Source organism: Panicum virgatum, chromosome 5N (assembly GCF_016808335.1).
Source record: "Panicum virgatum strain AP13 chromosome 5N, P.virgatum_v5, whole genome shotgun sequence".
In the NCBI taxonomy this organism is placed as follows: domain Eukaryota; kingdom Viridiplantae; phylum Streptophyta; class Magnoliopsida; order Poales; family Poaceae; genus Panicum; species Panicum virgatum.
Window position 1 is genome coordinate 15,353,161 of NC_053149.1, and position 19,036 is coordinate 15,372,196.

At 45.4% G+C, this 19,036-nt stretch overlaps 4 protein-coding genes across 4 annotated transcripts; 3 read left to right on the top strand and 1 right to left on the bottom strand.

Annotated features, from left to right (window-relative positions):
• The first annotated feature begins 495 nt into the window (after positions 1 to 495).
• LOC120673495 (isocitrate dehydrogenase [NAD] catalytic subunit 5, mitochondrial-like) lies at positions 496 to 5,186 on the top strand. The gene is made up of 8 exons (XM_039954343.1): positions 496 to 640; positions 889 to 1,069; positions 3,221 to 3,541; positions 3,621 to 3,782; positions 3,878 to 3,952; positions 4,090 to 4,199; positions 4,279 to 4,351; positions 4,701 to 5,186. Exons 2-8 carry the CDS (start codon positions 905 to 907, stop codon positions 4,890 to 4,892), a joined length of 1,098 nt encoding a protein of 365 aa, XP_039810277.1. The 5' UTR covers positions 496 to 640; positions 889 to 904; the 3' UTR covers positions 4,893 to 5,186.
• Positions 5,187 to 5,770: 584 nt separating this feature from the next.
• LOC120673496 (mitochondrial import receptor subunit TOM40-1-like) lies at positions 5,771 to 11,611 on the bottom strand. The gene is made up of 11 exons (XM_039954345.1): positions 11,329 to 11,611; positions 11,126 to 11,207; positions 10,918 to 11,017; positions 10,720 to 10,815; positions 10,569 to 10,619; positions 9,642 to 9,707; positions 8,577 to 8,678; positions 7,036 to 7,104; positions 6,873 to 6,956; positions 6,631 to 6,726; positions 5,771 to 6,122 (listed from the first exon to the last, which is right to left on the bottom strand). Exons 1-11 carry the CDS (start codon positions 11,513 to 11,515, stop codon positions 6,066 to 6,068), a joined length of 990 nt encoding a protein of 329 aa, XP_039810279.1. The 5' UTR covers positions 11,516 to 11,611; the 3' UTR covers positions 5,771 to 6,065.
• A 3,593-nt stretch (positions 11,612 to 15,204) lies between these two features.
• On the top strand, positions 15,205 to 16,281 carry LOC120673497. The gene has a single exon (XM_039954346.1). It carries the CDS (start codon positions 15,293 to 15,295, stop codon positions 16,061 to 16,063), a length of 771 nt encoding a protein of 256 aa, XP_039810280.1. The 5' UTR covers positions 15,205 to 15,292; the 3' UTR covers positions 16,064 to 16,281.
• Positions 16,282 to 16,805: 524 nt separating this feature from the next.
• On the top strand, positions 16,806 to 17,585 carry LOC120673498 (late embryogenesis abundant protein 17-like). The gene has a single exon (XM_039954347.1). It carries the CDS (start codon positions 16,851 to 16,853, stop codon positions 17,385 to 17,387), a length of 537 nt encoding a protein of 178 aa, XP_039810281.1. The 5' UTR covers positions 16,806 to 16,850; the 3' UTR covers positions 17,388 to 17,585.
• Positions 17,586 to 19,036: the final 1,451 nt, after the last annotated feature.

Consider the following 19,036-nt stretch of genomic DNA (forward strand, 5'->3'; position numbering starts at 1 on the left):
AGATGTTTGATTGACTTTACAAAGTACGAATATTCAATGTGCATATCGGTCGTCTCTTTGTTAAGAATTCCTACATTCTAATAGATTCTCATAGTAGGTTTCACCTATAGGCTTTGCATGCACAGAAAGATTTCATGTGAAACGAAATAACTAGATTCAAATCTTTGAAATAACCAACTATTTGAGATTATTGTTATACTACTTATACTAATTAGGAGTGCTAAACTAAGGCCTCCAAAGGCCAAAGCCAACATGATAGCAGCCTTTGGAATGCGAATTCTTTTCTACGGTCGATCAAGATGAAATAAAAATATTGGGCGCAACGCCAACTCCGAAACAATCTTCTCTTCCCCTTCCTGGAAGGAAACACAAAATCCTTCTCTCTTCTGCTTGCGCAAGAAAGAAAGAAGAGTCACCAGCGGTGGGCATGGGCCCGCCCAACCCCAGCCGTCCGATCCATATCGACGGCCCGATAAATCGGAGCAGGCCCAGAAGAAGTCTCCTCCCTCCCACCGCCACCCTTCTCTCCTTCCCGTCCTCCGCATCTCCCTTTAGCATTCTCTGCCCCCTCCACCCATCTCCTCGCCGCCGCTGACGACCGCCGCCGCCGCCGCGAACCCTCGCCAATCTCCGTCCTCCGGTACATTCCCTCGTCCGATCTCACCTCCTCCCGCTCCCTCCCTTCCTAGGATCGCCCCCCGTTCGATCGGGGGCGGGCGTCTCTCTTCCCCGATCGAATTACGCGCGAATCTGGGGGGTCTCTCGCAATCGGATTCCGCGCCTGGGCACGGGTCGGCCTCGTTGATCGGCTGTGTTGTTACACACTAGAATAAGCGCGCCGCGTTCCGCGACGATTAGGGTTGACGTGCGTGTTGTTGGTCGTTGCAGGGTTGTGGGGGCACGCATGGCGCTCCGGAGGCTGCTGCATGGGAGCGTCCTGCCGCGGGTGTCCAGCCGGGCCTTTGCCCCGGCCGTGGCGCCCTTCTCCACGGAGGCTGGGGAGACCGTCCGCGCCACGCTCTTCCCGGGTGACGGCATCGGGCCTGAGATCGCCGAGTCCGTCAAGCAGGTACAGAATTTCGTTTCGCTTTGGTTCTGTTGCGCGTTATAATATATTGTTACAAGTGTACAATTACAATTAGGACCACCTTCATGTAATCAGCAAGTTCTGTTTGATGGAAACCTAATGCTAGTTTTGAAGCTAAGTTGGTACGGGTATATTGTCCATGCCAGGCTGGATGGTGTACTATTTTTTAATGCCTCATGATAAAATGATTTGTTGTTGACCCTTTGTTTGGCGTCTTAACTCCAAAGTTTTGTCTAGAAAAAAGTTAAAACGTTTTTTATCATTCAATAATGAACTTGAAGGGGGTAATAGGTTATAATTGTGCCCATGGTTGCGAAACCAAGTAACTCAAGAAAAATGAGATCGATTATTTCTATGTTTTACTGTGTGGCTGAAAGATGAAATATATTTGAAGGAATATCTTCGCTGCACCTTATATGTATTCTAACATGACATTAAATAGCTTGTGTTTGTTATGGTTTGAAATCGATCCTTAATATAGGGAAAGATAAATAATCCTGGATTTTAGAATATTGTAGCGGTAACTAAATTCAAGTTCCAGCTTGTATGCTACTGCTGAGCTAGATTAGATTTTAAGACTCTTTTATTGACCAGGCATTAGCATATAATAAGTTGGGGTAATAAACATGGGGATGCTATTCTTGAAATCAGGAGATCTGAATATTTATAACTGCAGGGGTACTTGATGCAGGCTGTGTTCTTCCGGGAAATGTTATTTATGTTAGTTGTGCATATTTTAATTGTTTGAATCCTCTCGAAGCCATACAAAGTAAATCAGCGTTAACAGCTTTATCTGTGTACATCAGGGGTTATCATTGCCATGTCAACTGAAAAAAAACATGATACAAAATATTATTTCCTAGCTGATCCAAACATCAAAATAATCAGTCAAAGGATACTAAATTTTATATCCATCTTTTTACTTCTGATGATGCTTTTTGTATACTTGATTTTTTCTATGTCATTTCATGATCATAACCTCTGTTCACTTATACCTCATCTCTTGCCTTTGATATTCATTCAGTTTGTGTGGCTCATAAACTAATGTGTTAAACAGTCTTAAAACACAAGGGCACCCTCAGTTAAGGACGACTCCACTGTGTTGTGTTGAGCTTCATTTAGGCCTATAAATGTTCTATCTTCTTTCATTCATTCATTTTCCTATGTAACCATATTTTGCTGTGAATGCGCTGTACTAGATGTGGCATGCTGTTTTAATGAGCCACAGGCGCACACCTTATGTCTTTGGCAGCATACCTATTGCATTAATCTAGCTTAGAGCTCCTTATATCTTGATTAGTTATCTCAATTTGTTTTCCTGCAAAGATGTTGGTACTCCTGCTGCATCTATATGGCTAGCGATGATCATAGGTTTTGTTCCTAATTTCCTAGGTTCCTCTAATGAATCTCCTTTTTTTATGGACTTATATTCTTTATAGATAAATTGAGTATTTGAATGCTAATACTCCCCCCTTTTTTTACTGCTAATGGAACTATTGGATTCTAGGGAATATTTACGGTTTTTTGATATCCTAATGAGGACACGAGGTTACAGGGCATTTGGAAGCTTAGCTTCTATCTTATTACTACTGAAGTGATTAAGACTTTAAGAGTTTCTCTTGCTACTAGTTGGTTTGAGGAACTATCATTAGATTTTTCCTGACAATTAGTACCTAGGATTTTAAGCATATATGATTAATCTCCTTAGTCTTATATGGCAATACCTTTACATCAGCATCTTTTTTGTGGTTAAACAATATCAAGTTGAAGATTTGCTGATCAATGTTACTATCTTGCTTGTATCAAGTGGTATTTAGTAGCTTGCCACCTTCCAAAAACAAATTGTTCTTTCTAGTATGCATCTCAGAATTTTTTGCTGGAATGAAACCTTACGTACAGACATTCAGACAGAACTATTCTGACCATTGATTCTATGTAGTCTTACCACTTAAATTTGAGTGCTTGCAAACTGGAAGCTGATTACTTCAATTGTGAAACCGTAGCATTCAACTGAAATCTGCAATGGCACTGACCGTGCTATATTAGTGAATGAATTCCATTGCTATATGATATTTGAGAAAGTATGTTGTTTCTACAATGTCATGATTTATGATTTTTGTTTTTCTATTTCAGGTATTCAATGTTGCAGGTGTACCAATAGAATGGGAAGAACATTATGTTGGCACGGAAGTTGATCCCAGAACAGAGAGTTTCTTGACATGGGAAAGCCTGGAGTCTGTGCGTAGAAACAAAGTTGGCTTAAAAGGACCTATGGCTACTCCTATTGGAAAGGGCCATCGATCATTGAATCTTACATTAAGGAAAGAGCTTGGTCTTTACGCCAATGTCAGACCTTGCAACAGCCTCCCAGGCTACAAGACCAGATATGATGATGTTAACCTTGTGACAATTCGTGAAAATACTGAAGGAGAATATAGTGGTCTTGAGCATCAGGTAAGCATTCTTAAAAGACATGTTGGTTCAATTATTCTTGAGCTGGATTCTTTTTCATTGTGTTCCGTTTTTTATCCAGGTTGTGAGAGGTGTCGTTGAAAGTTTGAAAATCATCACCCGCCAAGCAAGTTTGAGAGTGGCAGAGTATGCTTTCCATTATGCCAAGGCCAATTGCCGCGAAAGAGTGTCTGCGATCCACAAAGCTAATATTATGAGGAAGACAGATGGTCTTTTCCTCAAGGTTTGTGGGCTATCATTGTTCATTCCTATTAACCATGGAATACATTTCTTTTTGCCTTGAGGGCTTATGTTTTGTTCACTTTATTGTGCTTGTAGTGTTGTCGTGAAGTGGCTGAGAAGTACCCTGAAATTCAATACGAGGAGGTCATCATCGACAATTGCTGTATGACGGTATGTTCTGCCAGTTAAATGTATCCATTGTTCTGTCAGTTGTTGATATCGTGATGGTTGGATATCCATGATTCTTCTTACTGTTCTATCAGTGCTGATAGTAACGTAACTGATTATGAACTGCATGTTCTTTGCAGCTTGTGAAGAAACCTGGTCTTTTCGATGTATTAGTGATGCCAAATCTTTATGGTGACATTATCAGTGATCTATGTGCTGGTTTGGTTGGGGGTTTGGGCCTAACACCAAGGTAGATTTGCTTCGATTAGGCTAAACCTATTGGGCATTGGCATTACTAAGGCTCACATTGTTTTTGTTTGTTTACACAGTTGCAATATTGGTGAAGGTGGCATTTGTCTGGCAGAAGCTGTTCATGGTTCTGCTCCTGATATTGCTGGCAAGGTCAGTTGATATTGCCAATTTATGCCATAATTTATTGTGTTTTGCTTCCGCATCTTCTCATTTTGTGTTAGGGAATCAATAGACCTCTTGAATCTTGATTCATAAGGGATTTTGATGTTTCAAGGCAGTTCATACTTTTTTCAATATTTTGTTAGGCCTGAAAGTTGTCTGGCATGTCTCTGATAACATCACAATGTATTGGTATTGTGGTTCCTATACGTATTTACTATTTAACAGTACTGGATGGCTTTGTTGATTGCTCCCAATGTTCCTCCTGTTAACATCACAATATATCGGCATATACTATATGTATTTAACTGTACTGGATGATTTTGTTGATTGTTTCCAGAACCTCGCGAACCCGACTGCTCTTATGCTGAGTGCTGTAATGATGTTGCGCCACTTGCAATTCAATGACAAAGCGGACCGGATCCACAATGCCATCCTCCAGACCATTGCAGAGGGAAAGTACAGGACTGCTGATCTTGGCGGAAAGGCATCAACATCAGAATTCACAAACGCTGTCTGCGATCACATCTGAGAATCAGATGTAGTTTTTTTCGTTCTGATTGTTTTCATCTGCCTAATTTTTTTGTCACATATTGAGAGAAGCTTTAGCTTTTTAAGAGGTTAACTGGCAGCACCTCAACCAAGTGGTCGCTTAACACGGGTTTCAGACCGTAAAATAATTTGTCACATTTCTTGCTGTTCAGAAATTCTTTCTACTCTGCAACCGAGCCAAAGAATTGCATGTAATAATCCCGTCAGCATTATAGCAGATAGTATTTATTTCATTTGCGTTCTTAAAATAACGGACCAAGCGGCTTGAATGACATTTTTTTGGCTCAACAGTCATGCTATTCAAATTTACCCTCTGTTTATATGGTTACATCGCTTACGGGCTCATCTATTTCTATATTATAAAGATCGAAAATAATTGAAAATTTTTCTCACTTAAATCGGGTCCACTTTATCCCTCATGCTGGATCCATCTATCAGGGTCTAGGGAGGTGGGAGGAGGTGGAGATCCATAAAAACTGCAAGTTAGAGGATGTTTTTGGCAAACTATTTGCTGCTGCACGACTCGATGCGTGATTCCAAGAACAGATTCAAGGAGCGGGAAATGAAATGTAACGAAGTTGTGGTTTCAGGAGAAGGAGACAATCTTGTCTCCATATCAAAAGCCGCGGGCACTCCCAATCCGGTCGCCCCTCAGGCATGCCGCTCCCACAACGTTAGGTGCGTCTATACATATCTATGGGTCCATATCTCCATGGTATCAAACTCCACAGTGTACCTAGAGTCCTAGACCTTATTCAGAAGAATTAAGTACAAAACAAAAACCATTATGTCTAGGATTTAAGCATTCAACATCGAGGAAGTCCTTCCTTGCGCGTACCCACACAGTGAGAATCCTAGTACCAGAAAAGGCGGTGTAACATGTAGGAGTGAAATCTATTCAGGCTTACCCTGTTCCAGCTTAACGCAGGTGCATAGCTACATATTCCACTCAACTAAGTAATGAGCCCAGTGCAATCAAAACTTCAAAACGTGCCTCTCCATGGCCTAGGGCCACAACCGCTAAACGAAGAACTGGAGACAAATAAATGCAAAAAAAAACACTAGAATCATCTTTAGTCCCTGTCGACGAATGCCAACCACTATGATTGTACATGTCTCCCGATGAACTGCTAAGTTCTATTACTCAGTCATCTTACTCTCCAACAGCCATACCAAACCCAAACTTGTAGTCTTTCTTCCAATGGTCAATCTGCATGAGATTGTGGGATAAAATCAGCCATTGTTTTTTAATCAGTCCTTTCAGTATCGAATTGAATGCTTGTATTTACTAATATTACGGAACATGCAGTATAGCTAGGAACTTGTATCCAGAAAATGTGGAAGTTCCATCACATAGAGACTAAATTAAAAAAACATAATAAATTGAAAATGAATTGGAGCAGATGCCTGATGTTTTGAACTATGGGTGCTGGGCAAATTTATATTTCTTCTCAAGGTGTTTCAATCACCTCCAGATAATTAATTCAGACTTATTCCCTGCTCAAGCTAAGGAAAATGCTTTGACTACAACTCAAGTACAACAATGCACCTAGGCTATCCGATGCATTTGAATTCTGCATCCAAGTGATTTCAACTTTTGGATGAGCTGTAATTGAGTTGTACCAACCAATGTATGCACATACGCTAATATGTTAATAGAGGCGCAGCAGTGAAACAGTAACATATACTAAATAGTAGAGTGAGGTTCTCAGGCTGACCTCAGCAGACAATTGAAAAGTAACGCCTGGAGTCAATCGCTCCTCCAAAAGAGCAGAAATAACGCCATTGGTATCCAGCTTCCCCCTCAATCGACACTGCAAGTTGAAAAACAATATAATGTCACCTCACCTAACTTAGCAAAAAAAAAAAGGAAAGAAAGAAGAAAGCAAAACACGCTAACTTTTACATTCTAGTATCACTTTGAAGCATGGAACAAAGGTGTAAAAAAAAACAAGGATACCTGTCTCAGTATATAATCATAACCTAAACTTGCTGTTACATCCTTTGTCATTTGATTGTACATGAAATCGGATGCAAGGGAAACCTGTACAAGGAAGCGATGGAATGAAGCTGCTCATAAAGGAAAAAAAAGGCAAGTAGTAAAATTATGAACGAACACTAACCTTTTCAGATACTTTCTGGACATAACTAAGTGCAACCATTCCAGTGGTTGCAATTTGACCAGTTGCAACCTGCACATATATGTGATAAAGCTTCATCAGTACAGATCAAATATTTTATTCCCCATCTTAATGTATAATCAAACCATCCAATGTCTCGTGCCAATAGTGTGTGTTCTACCAAGATGAGTTCTGACACTCTTGTTACAATTAATGAATGAGGTAGATCAATTTTTCCTAGGCATAAAAATATGCTAAACAGAACCGTATAACCAGATTTCACCGATCAATTGCAAGAATATATGAGTTAAATTCATCTGAAAAAAAAATACTATGGTGCAGAGCCCATGCATATTTTTAGCTTCAACAGTATTTCCTAGAAGAGCATATGGCAGTTGTTGGATGATAACCAACCAAGAAACTCGGACCGGGAAATAATTATTTTTAACCTAGCAACCCCCTGTCTGAAGTATTTCAATTATATCAAACTTAAACATTTTTTTGAAGTCCAGAAATAAAACTAACAAAAGCCACTACCAAATATAGAATGGCATCACCAAAAGAAGCACAGACTGCCCTACATTTCAAGAAGAGCACCTTCTGATACAATCTAGATTCTAGCTGAGAGCTTGAGATTAGAAAGTAAATAGGAAACCTCAATGACAATATTATCTTCAAGGTTTGAAAACACATATCTGGAGAAGACCAGTTGAGGAACATTAAATTTCAGCTTCCTGTGATTAAGTCCTAGTCTTTCCTAGCAATACTGTTAAGACTAGCATAAAAAATTAATTACACACTTCATTCTTAGAAATATAAGAAGCAGAAGTGCTAAATTTAATTCCAAGAAGTCGTCAACGATTTGCCTGCAAGCCAGTAAGAGAGTAGACAGAACACTGACAAATTTTATCAGTTGTCCAAAATGTTTGATCGCATGCAACTTAATGACTTCAGGATACCTTTTCATCTCTCAGTTTGATTCAAATTGTGGAAAGGGCAGAGGGAGGCATATAACGGGGATGACCACAAAACCAAACATGTATTACTTGACTGCTACCAGGAGTTTACTGGAGAGGTGGGGAATCACGTGACTTGGAATATTTAAGACAAACCAAAAAACCAAAATGATGCTACTATGAAACTACTAAGAGAATATTTATGCATGTACTCAGACAAGGTTGATAGTTTTGCTTTAATTTTTTTTTCAGATGAATTTCCTTTAAAGAACAAGTTCATTTTATCCTAATCTCAGGGAATTCGAGCCTAAAATAACATTATCGAAAAACCTGTTATTAAAAGGTAGAATTTATACTTTCCAAAATTCTAGCAACCCGAATATCAGTGTTGTCAGTAAGACAGTAAGTTAAGTATGGAAAAAATTGCAGATTCAAACTTGAGCATCCTTCTTCGAATATAGTTAAATAGTCCCGGAAAGTAGTAGCTATGGTTCCTAAATGCAGACTGATCAATTCTAAAATGAGAAATCTGATAGTGGATGACATCGTGAACATGTATAATTTAAAGCTGTGCATAACGGAACTTACCCATTTCTTTGTGTCATAGCGAGCAACAACACCAACTCCAGATTTCCTCTGTTGACCAAGCCAAAAGGCTTCAGTTCCCAAGGAAAGGTTCTTTGTGACACTCTGAAATGCATAAGAAATAAGCAAGATTCAATATCGTGTCCTACTCATGAAATGATAAAACAAACATGCTAGCTGAACATGCTCCATATGAAATTAACTTTTGTGTATTCACCATATTCCATGAAATTTCCTTCTGTCTCAATTAAACCAGACTCATGAGACTGAGCGAAATAGGCACTACCTTGTAAATCATGACCTTAAGCAGGTATAGATCTGCCATCCCTTCTAACCTCCAGTTCAAACAACAGAATCAAAAGCAAAGCACAAAACTGTTGACTGCTCAAGCCATGTTGTTTGGGATCCTACGGTGCTAAGTTAGTTAGTGCTTGATGCACTGACAAGGTTATTCAGGAGTTTTAATGCTTTGAAACATGAATGGTTTCTTGTAACACGAATAACAAATTTTTTAAAGTAAACTTCAAGTGAATGAAAGGGGAAGTAAAATCTCCGTTCTGCATTCCAACCGTCCCGTGCAAAGAAACAGCAAATTTTTTGAATTTGTAGTAGAATGTCAACTTACAAGTAGGAATTAGAATTACAAAAACATTATTAAACAGATATGTTTCATTCAACAATAACCAAAACAAATGTATTACTAGGGAAACTTTCATGCGATTTATTAAAAAAAGGGCGTACCCAGTGCCGTAGGCTTCCCGCACTGTGCGGGGTCTGGGGAAGGGTTGTTTTTAAGCCCCAAGCCTTACCCACACAAATGTGCAGAGGCTGGGGCTCGAATCCGGGACCTTCCGGTTACAGACGGTAGGCTCTACCGCTGCACCAGGCCCGCCCTTCTATGAAAATGTTACCACTCAGACAATGTTAAAACACAAATATGTTTCTAATATTTAGTGAGGGAGGTGGATAATAGTGCAATAACACGTTATCATCAAAAGGCAGCATAAATATAATTAAACACAATATATTAATACAATGGTTTTTATGAGAAAATATGGAAGTATGTACTTGAATGTAGTTTGCTCCATAGAAGGCATTGTTCCCAAGTTGAATCTGAGTCCTAAAATCTTTGCCCTGTAATCATGGGTAAAAAAGCAATCAAGTTACAAATTAAAGCACATATTTGGGCAGAGAAAGCAAGGCATTAAAAGATAGACCAGATTGGAAGGTGAAACCATAATATTTGTAAATCTTAATATGAAAATAATAAGTGCTTGTCTCAAAAAATCATTGTTCCAAATAGCGGGCTATAGCGGTTGATGCTAGCTGCCGTGATGACAGTGTTCTACTAAATAGGGGCTGAGCAGAGCTCTCTGCTAAATGCCATAACTAGTCCGCTATTGAAAAAAAAATGAAAAAATGCCCCAGCCTAAAAACACAGCTGCGAACTTGAGGACACCAAATCCTGCCCGATTCATTGTGGGTGGGTGGGGGGGGGGGGGGTCATTTCTACAATCTTTTGTCAAACTTATACTGAAAATAAAAAGGATTCTGAAAACTTCATACAGATCAACAAAATTTGGTAGTGCCAGTCATGATTCATGGAACACTACAAAATTAGGATACAAACGATACATTAATGTCATCAAGTGGTTGCCTGAGCTGACCGGGCCATTAGCACTCACTAACTTCAACACAACTCAAGCCATATGCATATCTAATTCAAATAGAGAACGAGCAGACCTTCTGAGATGTAAAACAAAATAGCAGGGCAAAACAGGTTAAATGATTTCTATCTTTGTCATACACAATACCCAAAAGCAGCACAGCAGCAATAGTATTGACGTATGTAGCTCATAAGAGAAACGAGTTAGATACCATACAATACATAATTACTTGCTAAACAAACAAAATGAAATATACAACTGCTACGATAGCCCATCAAACCAGATGACCATATCTTGCATGCCAACATCTGTACAAAGGGAAACTGACCTTATAGTCGAAATTAAACATGCCCTGGGAGTAATGGGGCTCACTTGTCAACTGCAAGAGCACCAAATCGGTCAACAAATGAATTTAAAGATGTGTTGTAAAGTTTCACCCATATGATCACCAATTTTACTAGCAGTTTCAAATAAATTACCTGAGCATTTATCTTTACAGAGAGATTTTCTGTTAGATCGAATTTGACGCGGATGTTCTCCCTCCCTTCATGCGAGACCCTCCCCATGAGCATCATCTACAAGGGAATCCCGCTAAAGATTAAGAATGATACCCTGTCGAGAACATGAAGCCAAACTAGACATGCTCAACAGAGTCCTTAGAGGCAAATGAGTACAACCTTCTCATTGATAAAGTTGGCGCCAAACTCATAGTTGGAGGTGGGGATCTTGATCACATCGTTCCCCTGGGCTGGGACCTCGACGGATCCCATGTTTACACTGGTTCAATGAAACGCACAGCCAAGCAATTGTGATAACATCGCTAAACAGCTAGTGGTTCCCAGTACAGACAAAAAAAAAGGCAGGGAGGAGGTCCGAGTCGGGCACCTGTGGCTCAATGCGAAGTGCTGGCTAATCATCTTGGTGAAATCGAAGCGCATGCCCTCGAAGGTGTCCGGCTTCAACGCCACTGCAACACACGCGAGGAAGATCACATCGTTACTCGCCATCCAGCTGCGGCGGCGATCGAAAGCGCCGACGGCAGATCACACGAGTAGGGTGGAAAGGGGGGGACGGCGCTGGGGACTTACTGAAGGCCTCGCGCTGGATCTCCTCGTAGGGGACGGGGCACGGGAGGTTGAGGTAGTCTACCTTCTCCTCGGCCGCCTCCTCCTCATGGGGCTTCGGCGGCGGGGCGGCGTCGGCGGCCGCGAAGGGGGGCGGGGCCCCGTAGGCCGGAGGAGGCGGGGCCGCGGCGTGGCTGACGGAGGATCCCATGGCAGCAGCGGCGGCGGCGCGGGTGGTTGATTTGGGGGGGGGGGGGGGGGCGGCGTGGGGTCGGAAGTCTGAGTAGGTTGTGTGTGATTTCGCGGCGCCGGCGGCGGGGTGTCAAATCGTCGGGGTTTTAGCAGGGGGTTTTAGCAAGGTTTTCAGTTGCTGCTGTGCCTGCGCGGACGGCTGCCTTGCCACGGGGCGGACGCTGCCGGCGGTTGGATTTGCCTCGTGATGCGTGCCAGCTTCCATTCATCTGGCCGTGTTTGGTTTTTTGCGTGGAATTACTGTAGCACGCTTTGACCTCTAATTTAGAGTATCAAATGAAGTCTAATTACAAAACCACCTCCACAACCCCCGGTGTAAATCGCGAGACGAATCTAATGAGGTCTTTGGCCGCGCGATTCGAGGATGGTTACTGTAGCATTACTGTAGCAAATCATCGATTAATTACCGTCATTAGATTCGTCTCGGAAAGTTACACTCATCCCTGAAAAGTTTTTGCAAATAGACTTCATTTAGTACTCCATGCATGCGAGATTCTCTTCTCGGGAATCGTGCTGGTAAAAAACCAAACACGGCCAAGCAGGGGAAAGCAGCGCCATTTCTGTCAGGTTATCAGGTTCTTACAAATTCACAAGCTTTGCCATCAAGGAATCATTCATCTGGTATTGAAATGACGAGAAAATATATTTATGTACACATAAAACATTTCGCTGTGTTCGCTTGACTGTGCCTGGTGGCTGGTGCTGATTTGTTATGGGAGAACAGTACTGCTGACTGACTGGTAGTTGGTGGCTGGTGCTGATTTAGTATGAGAGAACATTACTGCTGGCTGGTTGGCTGACAAGCCAAACGAACAGAGCGATTATAGTTGTATATTGAGTAAAATGCACTGGGGTCCTTAAACTAGTTGACCTGTCCTGTTTAGGTCCATGAACTTCGAAAATGCATTTTTAGGTCCACGATCTATTCAAGTGTGTCACTTGAGGTCCAAAACGCCTCTGACCAGCGTTGACTGCCTACGTGGACCGCCACGTCTGATACAACGTGGCCACTGGCCGCCACGCGTGCCTCGCCGCGCGCTCGCTGCTGCTCCGGCGTCTTGCCCAGCTCCCCTCTGACGAACCACATCTCCCCTCCCTCCTACTCCGGCGGACCCCATCTCCGTGCGAGGGGGAGGCCCAGGAGCGGTGGTCGGGGCACGGCGTGGAGGAGCGAGAGCGGTGGGAGACGGCGCGGGTCTGCAGCAGGGGAGCGGCGTGCGCAAGGAGCAGGGGAGCCGCGCGCGAAACCAGATGGCGGCAAGGCGGGCCGACGCAGGATCGGCGGCGTGCGGGAGGCGGAACGGCCGGTGCGGCTCGCGGGCTTGCAGGGGCGCGCTTCCAGCCACGAGTAAGCGCTCGGATCCTGGCAATGGGCTGAGGAGGCGGCGGCTTGGGTCCTTCCCAGCGCGTGCGGGCTCTCCCCACCGACGGTGATGCTTCCTCGGTCGCAGCGCGGTGCTGCGGCGGCGGATCCCCGGCTAATCGAGCGCGTGGCGAGCGGCGGCGGCATAGAGCAGCGGCTCCGGCTACTCTTCCTGCAGGCTGTGAGCACGAGCGGTGGCGTTCCGATGGTGAGGTCGACGAGGTACGTAGCCATGCTCGCGTGCACGGCCACCTCCGCCCATTTGCCCTTCCCCTCCTCCTTCAAGTGCTCCACCAGTCCCGGCCCCAAACTCTAGCCCCCAAAATTCCTTCCATTCCTCCATTGCCGCCGCCACGAGCTCCTTCTCCGACGCCGGCCACCATCGATTCGTCCTCTCCAATGAGGCATTCATCAATCCCTCGCACCCACAGCTCCTCCTCCATCCCCTCTACCAATTTGAGCCCTCACCCGGCCATTGGCTTCGTCGTGCAGAGCTTTCGGTGTTGAAGCTCCGCCCGCTGCCACCCTCCTCCGTCGGGTCGCCTCCTCGCCGCTGTTACCCATCCTGCGCTCGGCCAGGGAGGCTCGCCGCACCCCCCACACGGGGCATGCGCGCGCCATCCCTGCCCCCGCTTGCCTCTCTTGCTGCCTCGCCGCTCGCTGATGACAGGTCAATGCACAGCGGCGACGTAGGAGCCGGCGAGGCACGCGTGGCGGCCAGTGGCCACATTGGATCGGACGTGGCGGCCCACGTAGGCAATCAACGCTGGTCAGAGGCGTTTTGGATTTCAAGTGACACACTTGAATAAATCGTGGACCTAAAAATGCATTTTCGAAGTTCATGGATCTAAACAGAACAGGTCAACTAGTTTAAGAACCCCCGGTGCATTTTACTCTTGTATATTTATGTACACATAAAACATTATGGTTAATTTGTCTGGAATTCACATTTGTTGCCAACATACTCAAGTAAATATGTTGAAAATTGGACTGAAAACTTGCTCTACATTATCGACCAATTATGATCTCACAACCTCTAAACAATCCCATATCACTATGTCTGTGCACTAAATTGTGAGTGGGCTAGGAGTGTAAAATGATATCTGTCGAGTTTCATAAATGGAACCTTTTTTCATCTAGTGTGTTCAGAACATAAACTGATATTGTCAAGATTATGTAAAATAGCGATATGAATGATTCAAATAATAATGCTTGTCCAGAGACATCATCTATCAACTAGTTAGGGTCTTTGCTTTGTTTCTTATTGCATCTGCTTTATGCTCTGGGCTAATAAATCTCGACCTTCCTTTGAGAAAAAAATATACAAATCGATTACTTTGTACACATTTGAACAAAACACATCCAAACAAGTCAGGTCGTGTTTGGATAATTTCTTTCTTAATTTCAATAAAACACTATGTTTTTTTTGTAAAATACTTTGGCTTTTTAAAAGCTAGGGTGTTTAGTTGCAACCATTCTCAGTATTTTACAAGCAATTGTATTATTAACATTGCAAATATTTTCGAGTGTTAGTAAATTCATATGAGGGGTTTCTTCTGTAAACTCAAATTTTATATTCCAAAGTAGCATAATGGTACAATCTTTTCTTTTTAAAAAAATGGAAATCTAAAACAGGTATGATTGTGGTTAGCTTTCAGCCTCGCTAGAATCCAGCTCCTCTAAGCACAAAGTGTAGGGCCTTCTCCAAAGCGACTTTTATTATCTACTTCTAGCTTTTAGCTAGTGCCTTTTAGAGCTCAAAATCCAGAATTGGAGGTTGACCAAACATATTATTATCGACAATTTACAACTATGCCAGTATTTGTTCCTTGGTTGCATGGATCCCTTTGTTCATGCAGATTAGTGCGTCCAAAGAAGTTCAACAAAGTTCTCTAAAAATTCATCTATAAACGACCTACCCAATTTATTTGGTGTCCACATAATGGAAGGAAGGGGAAATTTGAAGCCTTATCTAGCTAGCTAGCTACGTGGCATGCAACCCTGCTTCTCCTGCTCTCCGGGCAACGTGCCAATAGCCAGTATCGTTCATCACGAAGTTGCAATTTCGAAACCTCCTCAACCAACAAAAATGTCACAATCTGAGATTATTCTCAGTACTACACGGTAGCTCAACGAACTACATACGGCAACGCACCAAAATCTCACTGAAGCCTACCAACTCATCAGTAGTCGCATCCCAGCAGAAACTCCACAGCAATCTAGCCAGCAGCTCACTTCTCAGCAGCTCTATCGGTTCTTGCTATAAAAACCACTTGCTGCCCAGCTCTCCTTTTCGTCGTGGTTGCAGAGCTAGTGCCTGATCGATCAGGTGGTCTGATCGTGTACCAAAGAAAGCAGGAAGGCGTGCCACCGATGGCACGCGGTGATGCCGTCCTCCGCAACGATGACGAGTCCGCGTCGCTCTTGGACGACCACGGCGGGGCCGGGGGGTCTCCAGTCTCCGCCGCCGTGTCTCCACCGCCGCTCCCCGGGATTAAGGCGATGAGGAGGCCGAGGCACGGCGTCATGAGTCTCATACGCTCGCCCTTCGCCGCCGTCCTCCGGATGACGACGTGCGCGCGTGAGGCCGCCATCGGCACGAGCGACGAGCAGCCGAGCAGCGGCGACACGGCCGGGGTGGAGCGCCGCCGGGGGGCGAGGAGGAGGCCGAGCCTCGAGCAGCTCCTCAGGATGGAGGCCGCGTCGCCGCCGCCGCCGCGTCCAGACCGCAAGAGCGAACCTGCTGCAGATACGGCTCCTTCGCGCGACGTCGTCACCACCACCTGCACCACCGTGAAAGAGAAGCTGGCGCTCTCCCCATCTAAAGGCCATTCCACGGTGGCGGTGGTCGTCTCCGACGACGACAAGCGGCACGCCGCGGCCGTGCCTACTGTCAAGTCGGACGCACCCGCCGCCGCCGGCCGCCGGCCAACGAGCGCGAAGAGGCTGGTGGTCGTGTTCGAGTCCCTACGGGCGTGCTCGAGGGCACCGGGGATTACCGTGGCGATGTCGTTGACGAAGGGCCCGAACGGGAAGGTTGCTGCCGGCGGCGGCCGTGCTCCCGGCGAGCTGTTCTATTACCGGCCCATTCCGATGGGGCGGAGGTGCCGGGTGCAGCACCTGGAGGAATCTCCTTACAAGTGATTCGTCAGTTGTCACACGGCTAGGGAGGGATGCTCTGAAGCGGATCGGATGGCCGATGGCATGCAAAATTTTCTTTCCTTTTCATCTTTTTTGTTTTTATAAAGTTGGGTGTGTATTCTATCATATCTTTAAGTGTTTATACAAGACTCATGTATTTTAAAGACTCCTATTTGATTTTGCAGCAATCCAACAGTAAGCAAAAAGGACTTGTTCGGCTCTGTGAGACTGTTAATTGCTGACACATCTTTAAACAGTAGACCTGATATAGTAGTGATATCACAAGCGATCAATTAAATATGGTACCCAAATTAAGACATATGAATGGGCTAAAACGTGAGACAGAGTTTAGACTACAAAATCTGTCAACAAACAAATAGCATGTCACGTGAAACCAGACTTGTGAAGTTCGAAGGAATTAAATTCCAAAAAAAAAAAAATCCCTTCCATCCTCTCCCATTCCTTGCGAGCCTCTTTGTGTACAAAGATTAACCGAACAAGAAGACCTTAAAGTCTTGTAACTCCGTTGTGCATGGGACAGTAGCACAAGTTCCCGGCACATGCAGTAGTATGCGTAATGCGTGCGTGTCCTCTAGCTGCACACGCGGCGTGCAGTGCGACGCCGGCGGCAGCCACCGCCCACCGCGTCACCCTCTCTCGGGAGAGCTCTCGCCGCCCCTTTTATTGCCTGCCACGCTCCGCCGTGCTCCTCCACTCGCACACAAAGCAAAGCGAAGCAAAGAAACACCTAGTCTCGGCGGATCAGTTCTGAAAGTCAGCTAGCTACACCATGGCGTCCATGCAGAGGAGCCACGAGGAGCGCGCCCAGTCCGCGGCGCAGAAGGCGGCCGACGAGCTCCACGCGGCGAGGCGGGAGGAGGCGCCCGCCAGCCCCCGCGGCGGCGGCGGCGGCGGCGGCATCCTGGGCAGCGTTCAGGAGAGCGCGCGCTCCGCCATGGGCGCGGTCAAGGACACCTTCTCCGGCGGCGGCCGGGGCGGTACCACCACCACGCACGGCGGCGCCGCCGGAGACGGCGTGTCGGCTACCGCGGGAGACTACGCCGAGGAAGGGAAGGCGAAGGCCAGGGGCGTGGCGGACGCGGCGGCGGACAGGGCGCGCGGCGCCATGGACGCGGCCGCGGACAAGGCGCGGGGCGCCAGGGACGCCGCGGCGGACAGGACCAAGCTGGGCGGCGACGAGCCCGAGGAGGAGGACGTGATGCTGCGGGTGAAGGACGCGGACCAGATGACGGGGCAGGCGTTCAACGACGTCGGCCCCATGGGCGAGGAGGGCACCGGCATGCCGCGGCGGCGGCGCTCCGGCTGAAGAATGAAGTACTCGACCGGAGCAGGGGGGGAAGGCCGCCGGAGCTGATGAGCTTGCTTGCCGCCATCGTGCGGCGTGCTTAGCTTCTCAATGTATCCAATCCAACCAGAACAAATAAAGGGACGATCGAGCGAGGCGTCGCGTCTCGATCTCCATCTCTCCCTCTCCCTCCCATGAGCTTCACACAGCTGAATCCGCGATATGTTACATTTTTAGAAAACTTTTGATACTCATTTCATAAATTTTTAACTTAAAATGAATTATTTATAAATTTTTTAGTATAAAATTGAATATTTTTAATTCACACAAAATGAAAAACCACCTTCAAAACCACCCCAGGAGCCAAATTTGTCCGGTTTTGACAGTTGGAGGGCCTATGTTGTCCGATTTCGTAGTTGAAAATTGAAAATCGAACTTTTACAATAGTTGTAGGGTGTAAATCGAATTTTTCCCACTAAATTATTAAACTTGCTCGTGCTAGCTAGCTAGATACATGTCGGCACACGTCATTCCTTATCCGTGGCTACATGTCGGCACGCGTCATTCCTTAGAGCAAGTTTTAGGGCATCCCCAACCCTCCATGTCAGCTAGTGTTCATCGCATTAATTAGACTGCCGAGTAAGCAAAAATCTAATGTGGCATAGAAATCAAAGAAGAGAGAGAAGAAAAAACATAGACACCGGGTTGCATGCACGATACGGTTTCGGCAGTCGTTCCGAGACACAAGAAACCAGCTGAATCCACGTTGGGCTGGACGACTCGTTTCTTCCTCCCGCAAATTCCTCCTCGTCTCGATCCGCTGCGGCAGCCTCCCCGCCGCCATGGCGCGCTCTGAACCTCTCGGCGCCAAATCCAGTGCTAAGATTTGCCTTCCTGTATATCTCATCCTCTCTTAGGAGTTAGGGTTCGTCGATCCAGCCAAATAAATCCCCAGTCGTGCATCTCTAAGGAAGAAATCGCCTCCAAGGAATAAGCAACAATGAATCGATTGGAATCAAAAAGCGTCAGTCGAGATCCAATCGGGCCGCCGGGGAACCGGCCGCCGTTGCTCCAGTCGCTGACGGTGCTCTGAACGGATGTTGGTCGAGTCCCTCAAGTTCCAGTTGTTAGTCTAGAAGCCGGCGGTGCCTTTCCTGCTCGTCGAACTCATGCAGCTGGTCCGTCATGGCCGCCAGCATCTCTTGGCCCATCCTTCGCTGTTCAACCATCTCTGGGCAACTCTGACCGGTATGGTAGCTTCTCGGTGTACCTATTTGATTTGACTAGAGTGGTTTACTATTGTTGTTTGCCTGTCTCTCATATGATGCTTATCTAGTATTGTACTTCTTGGTGATCTAGGCCATTTGTGTTATTGTCTGAATGACTACACATATAGTACTGTAAAATTTTATTTGTTTAATTTCAATCAGATTTGTTTGGGCTACATCCTGTATGCGTGCGGGCCTTCTGCTCTTAAATTTTTGATATACAGAGTGCATGCCACACTTGATCCTTCACCATCTATGTGACAAAACCGCCAAGTTAAACGGTTTAATTAAGCGTAATGACCATTATTTGAACGCATCAGGTGCATTAGCTTAATTAAGTGTAACCTGACAGCCTGTTTCCAACCCACAGGCCGATCGAAACACACCAAAAGTCTCGCGCGA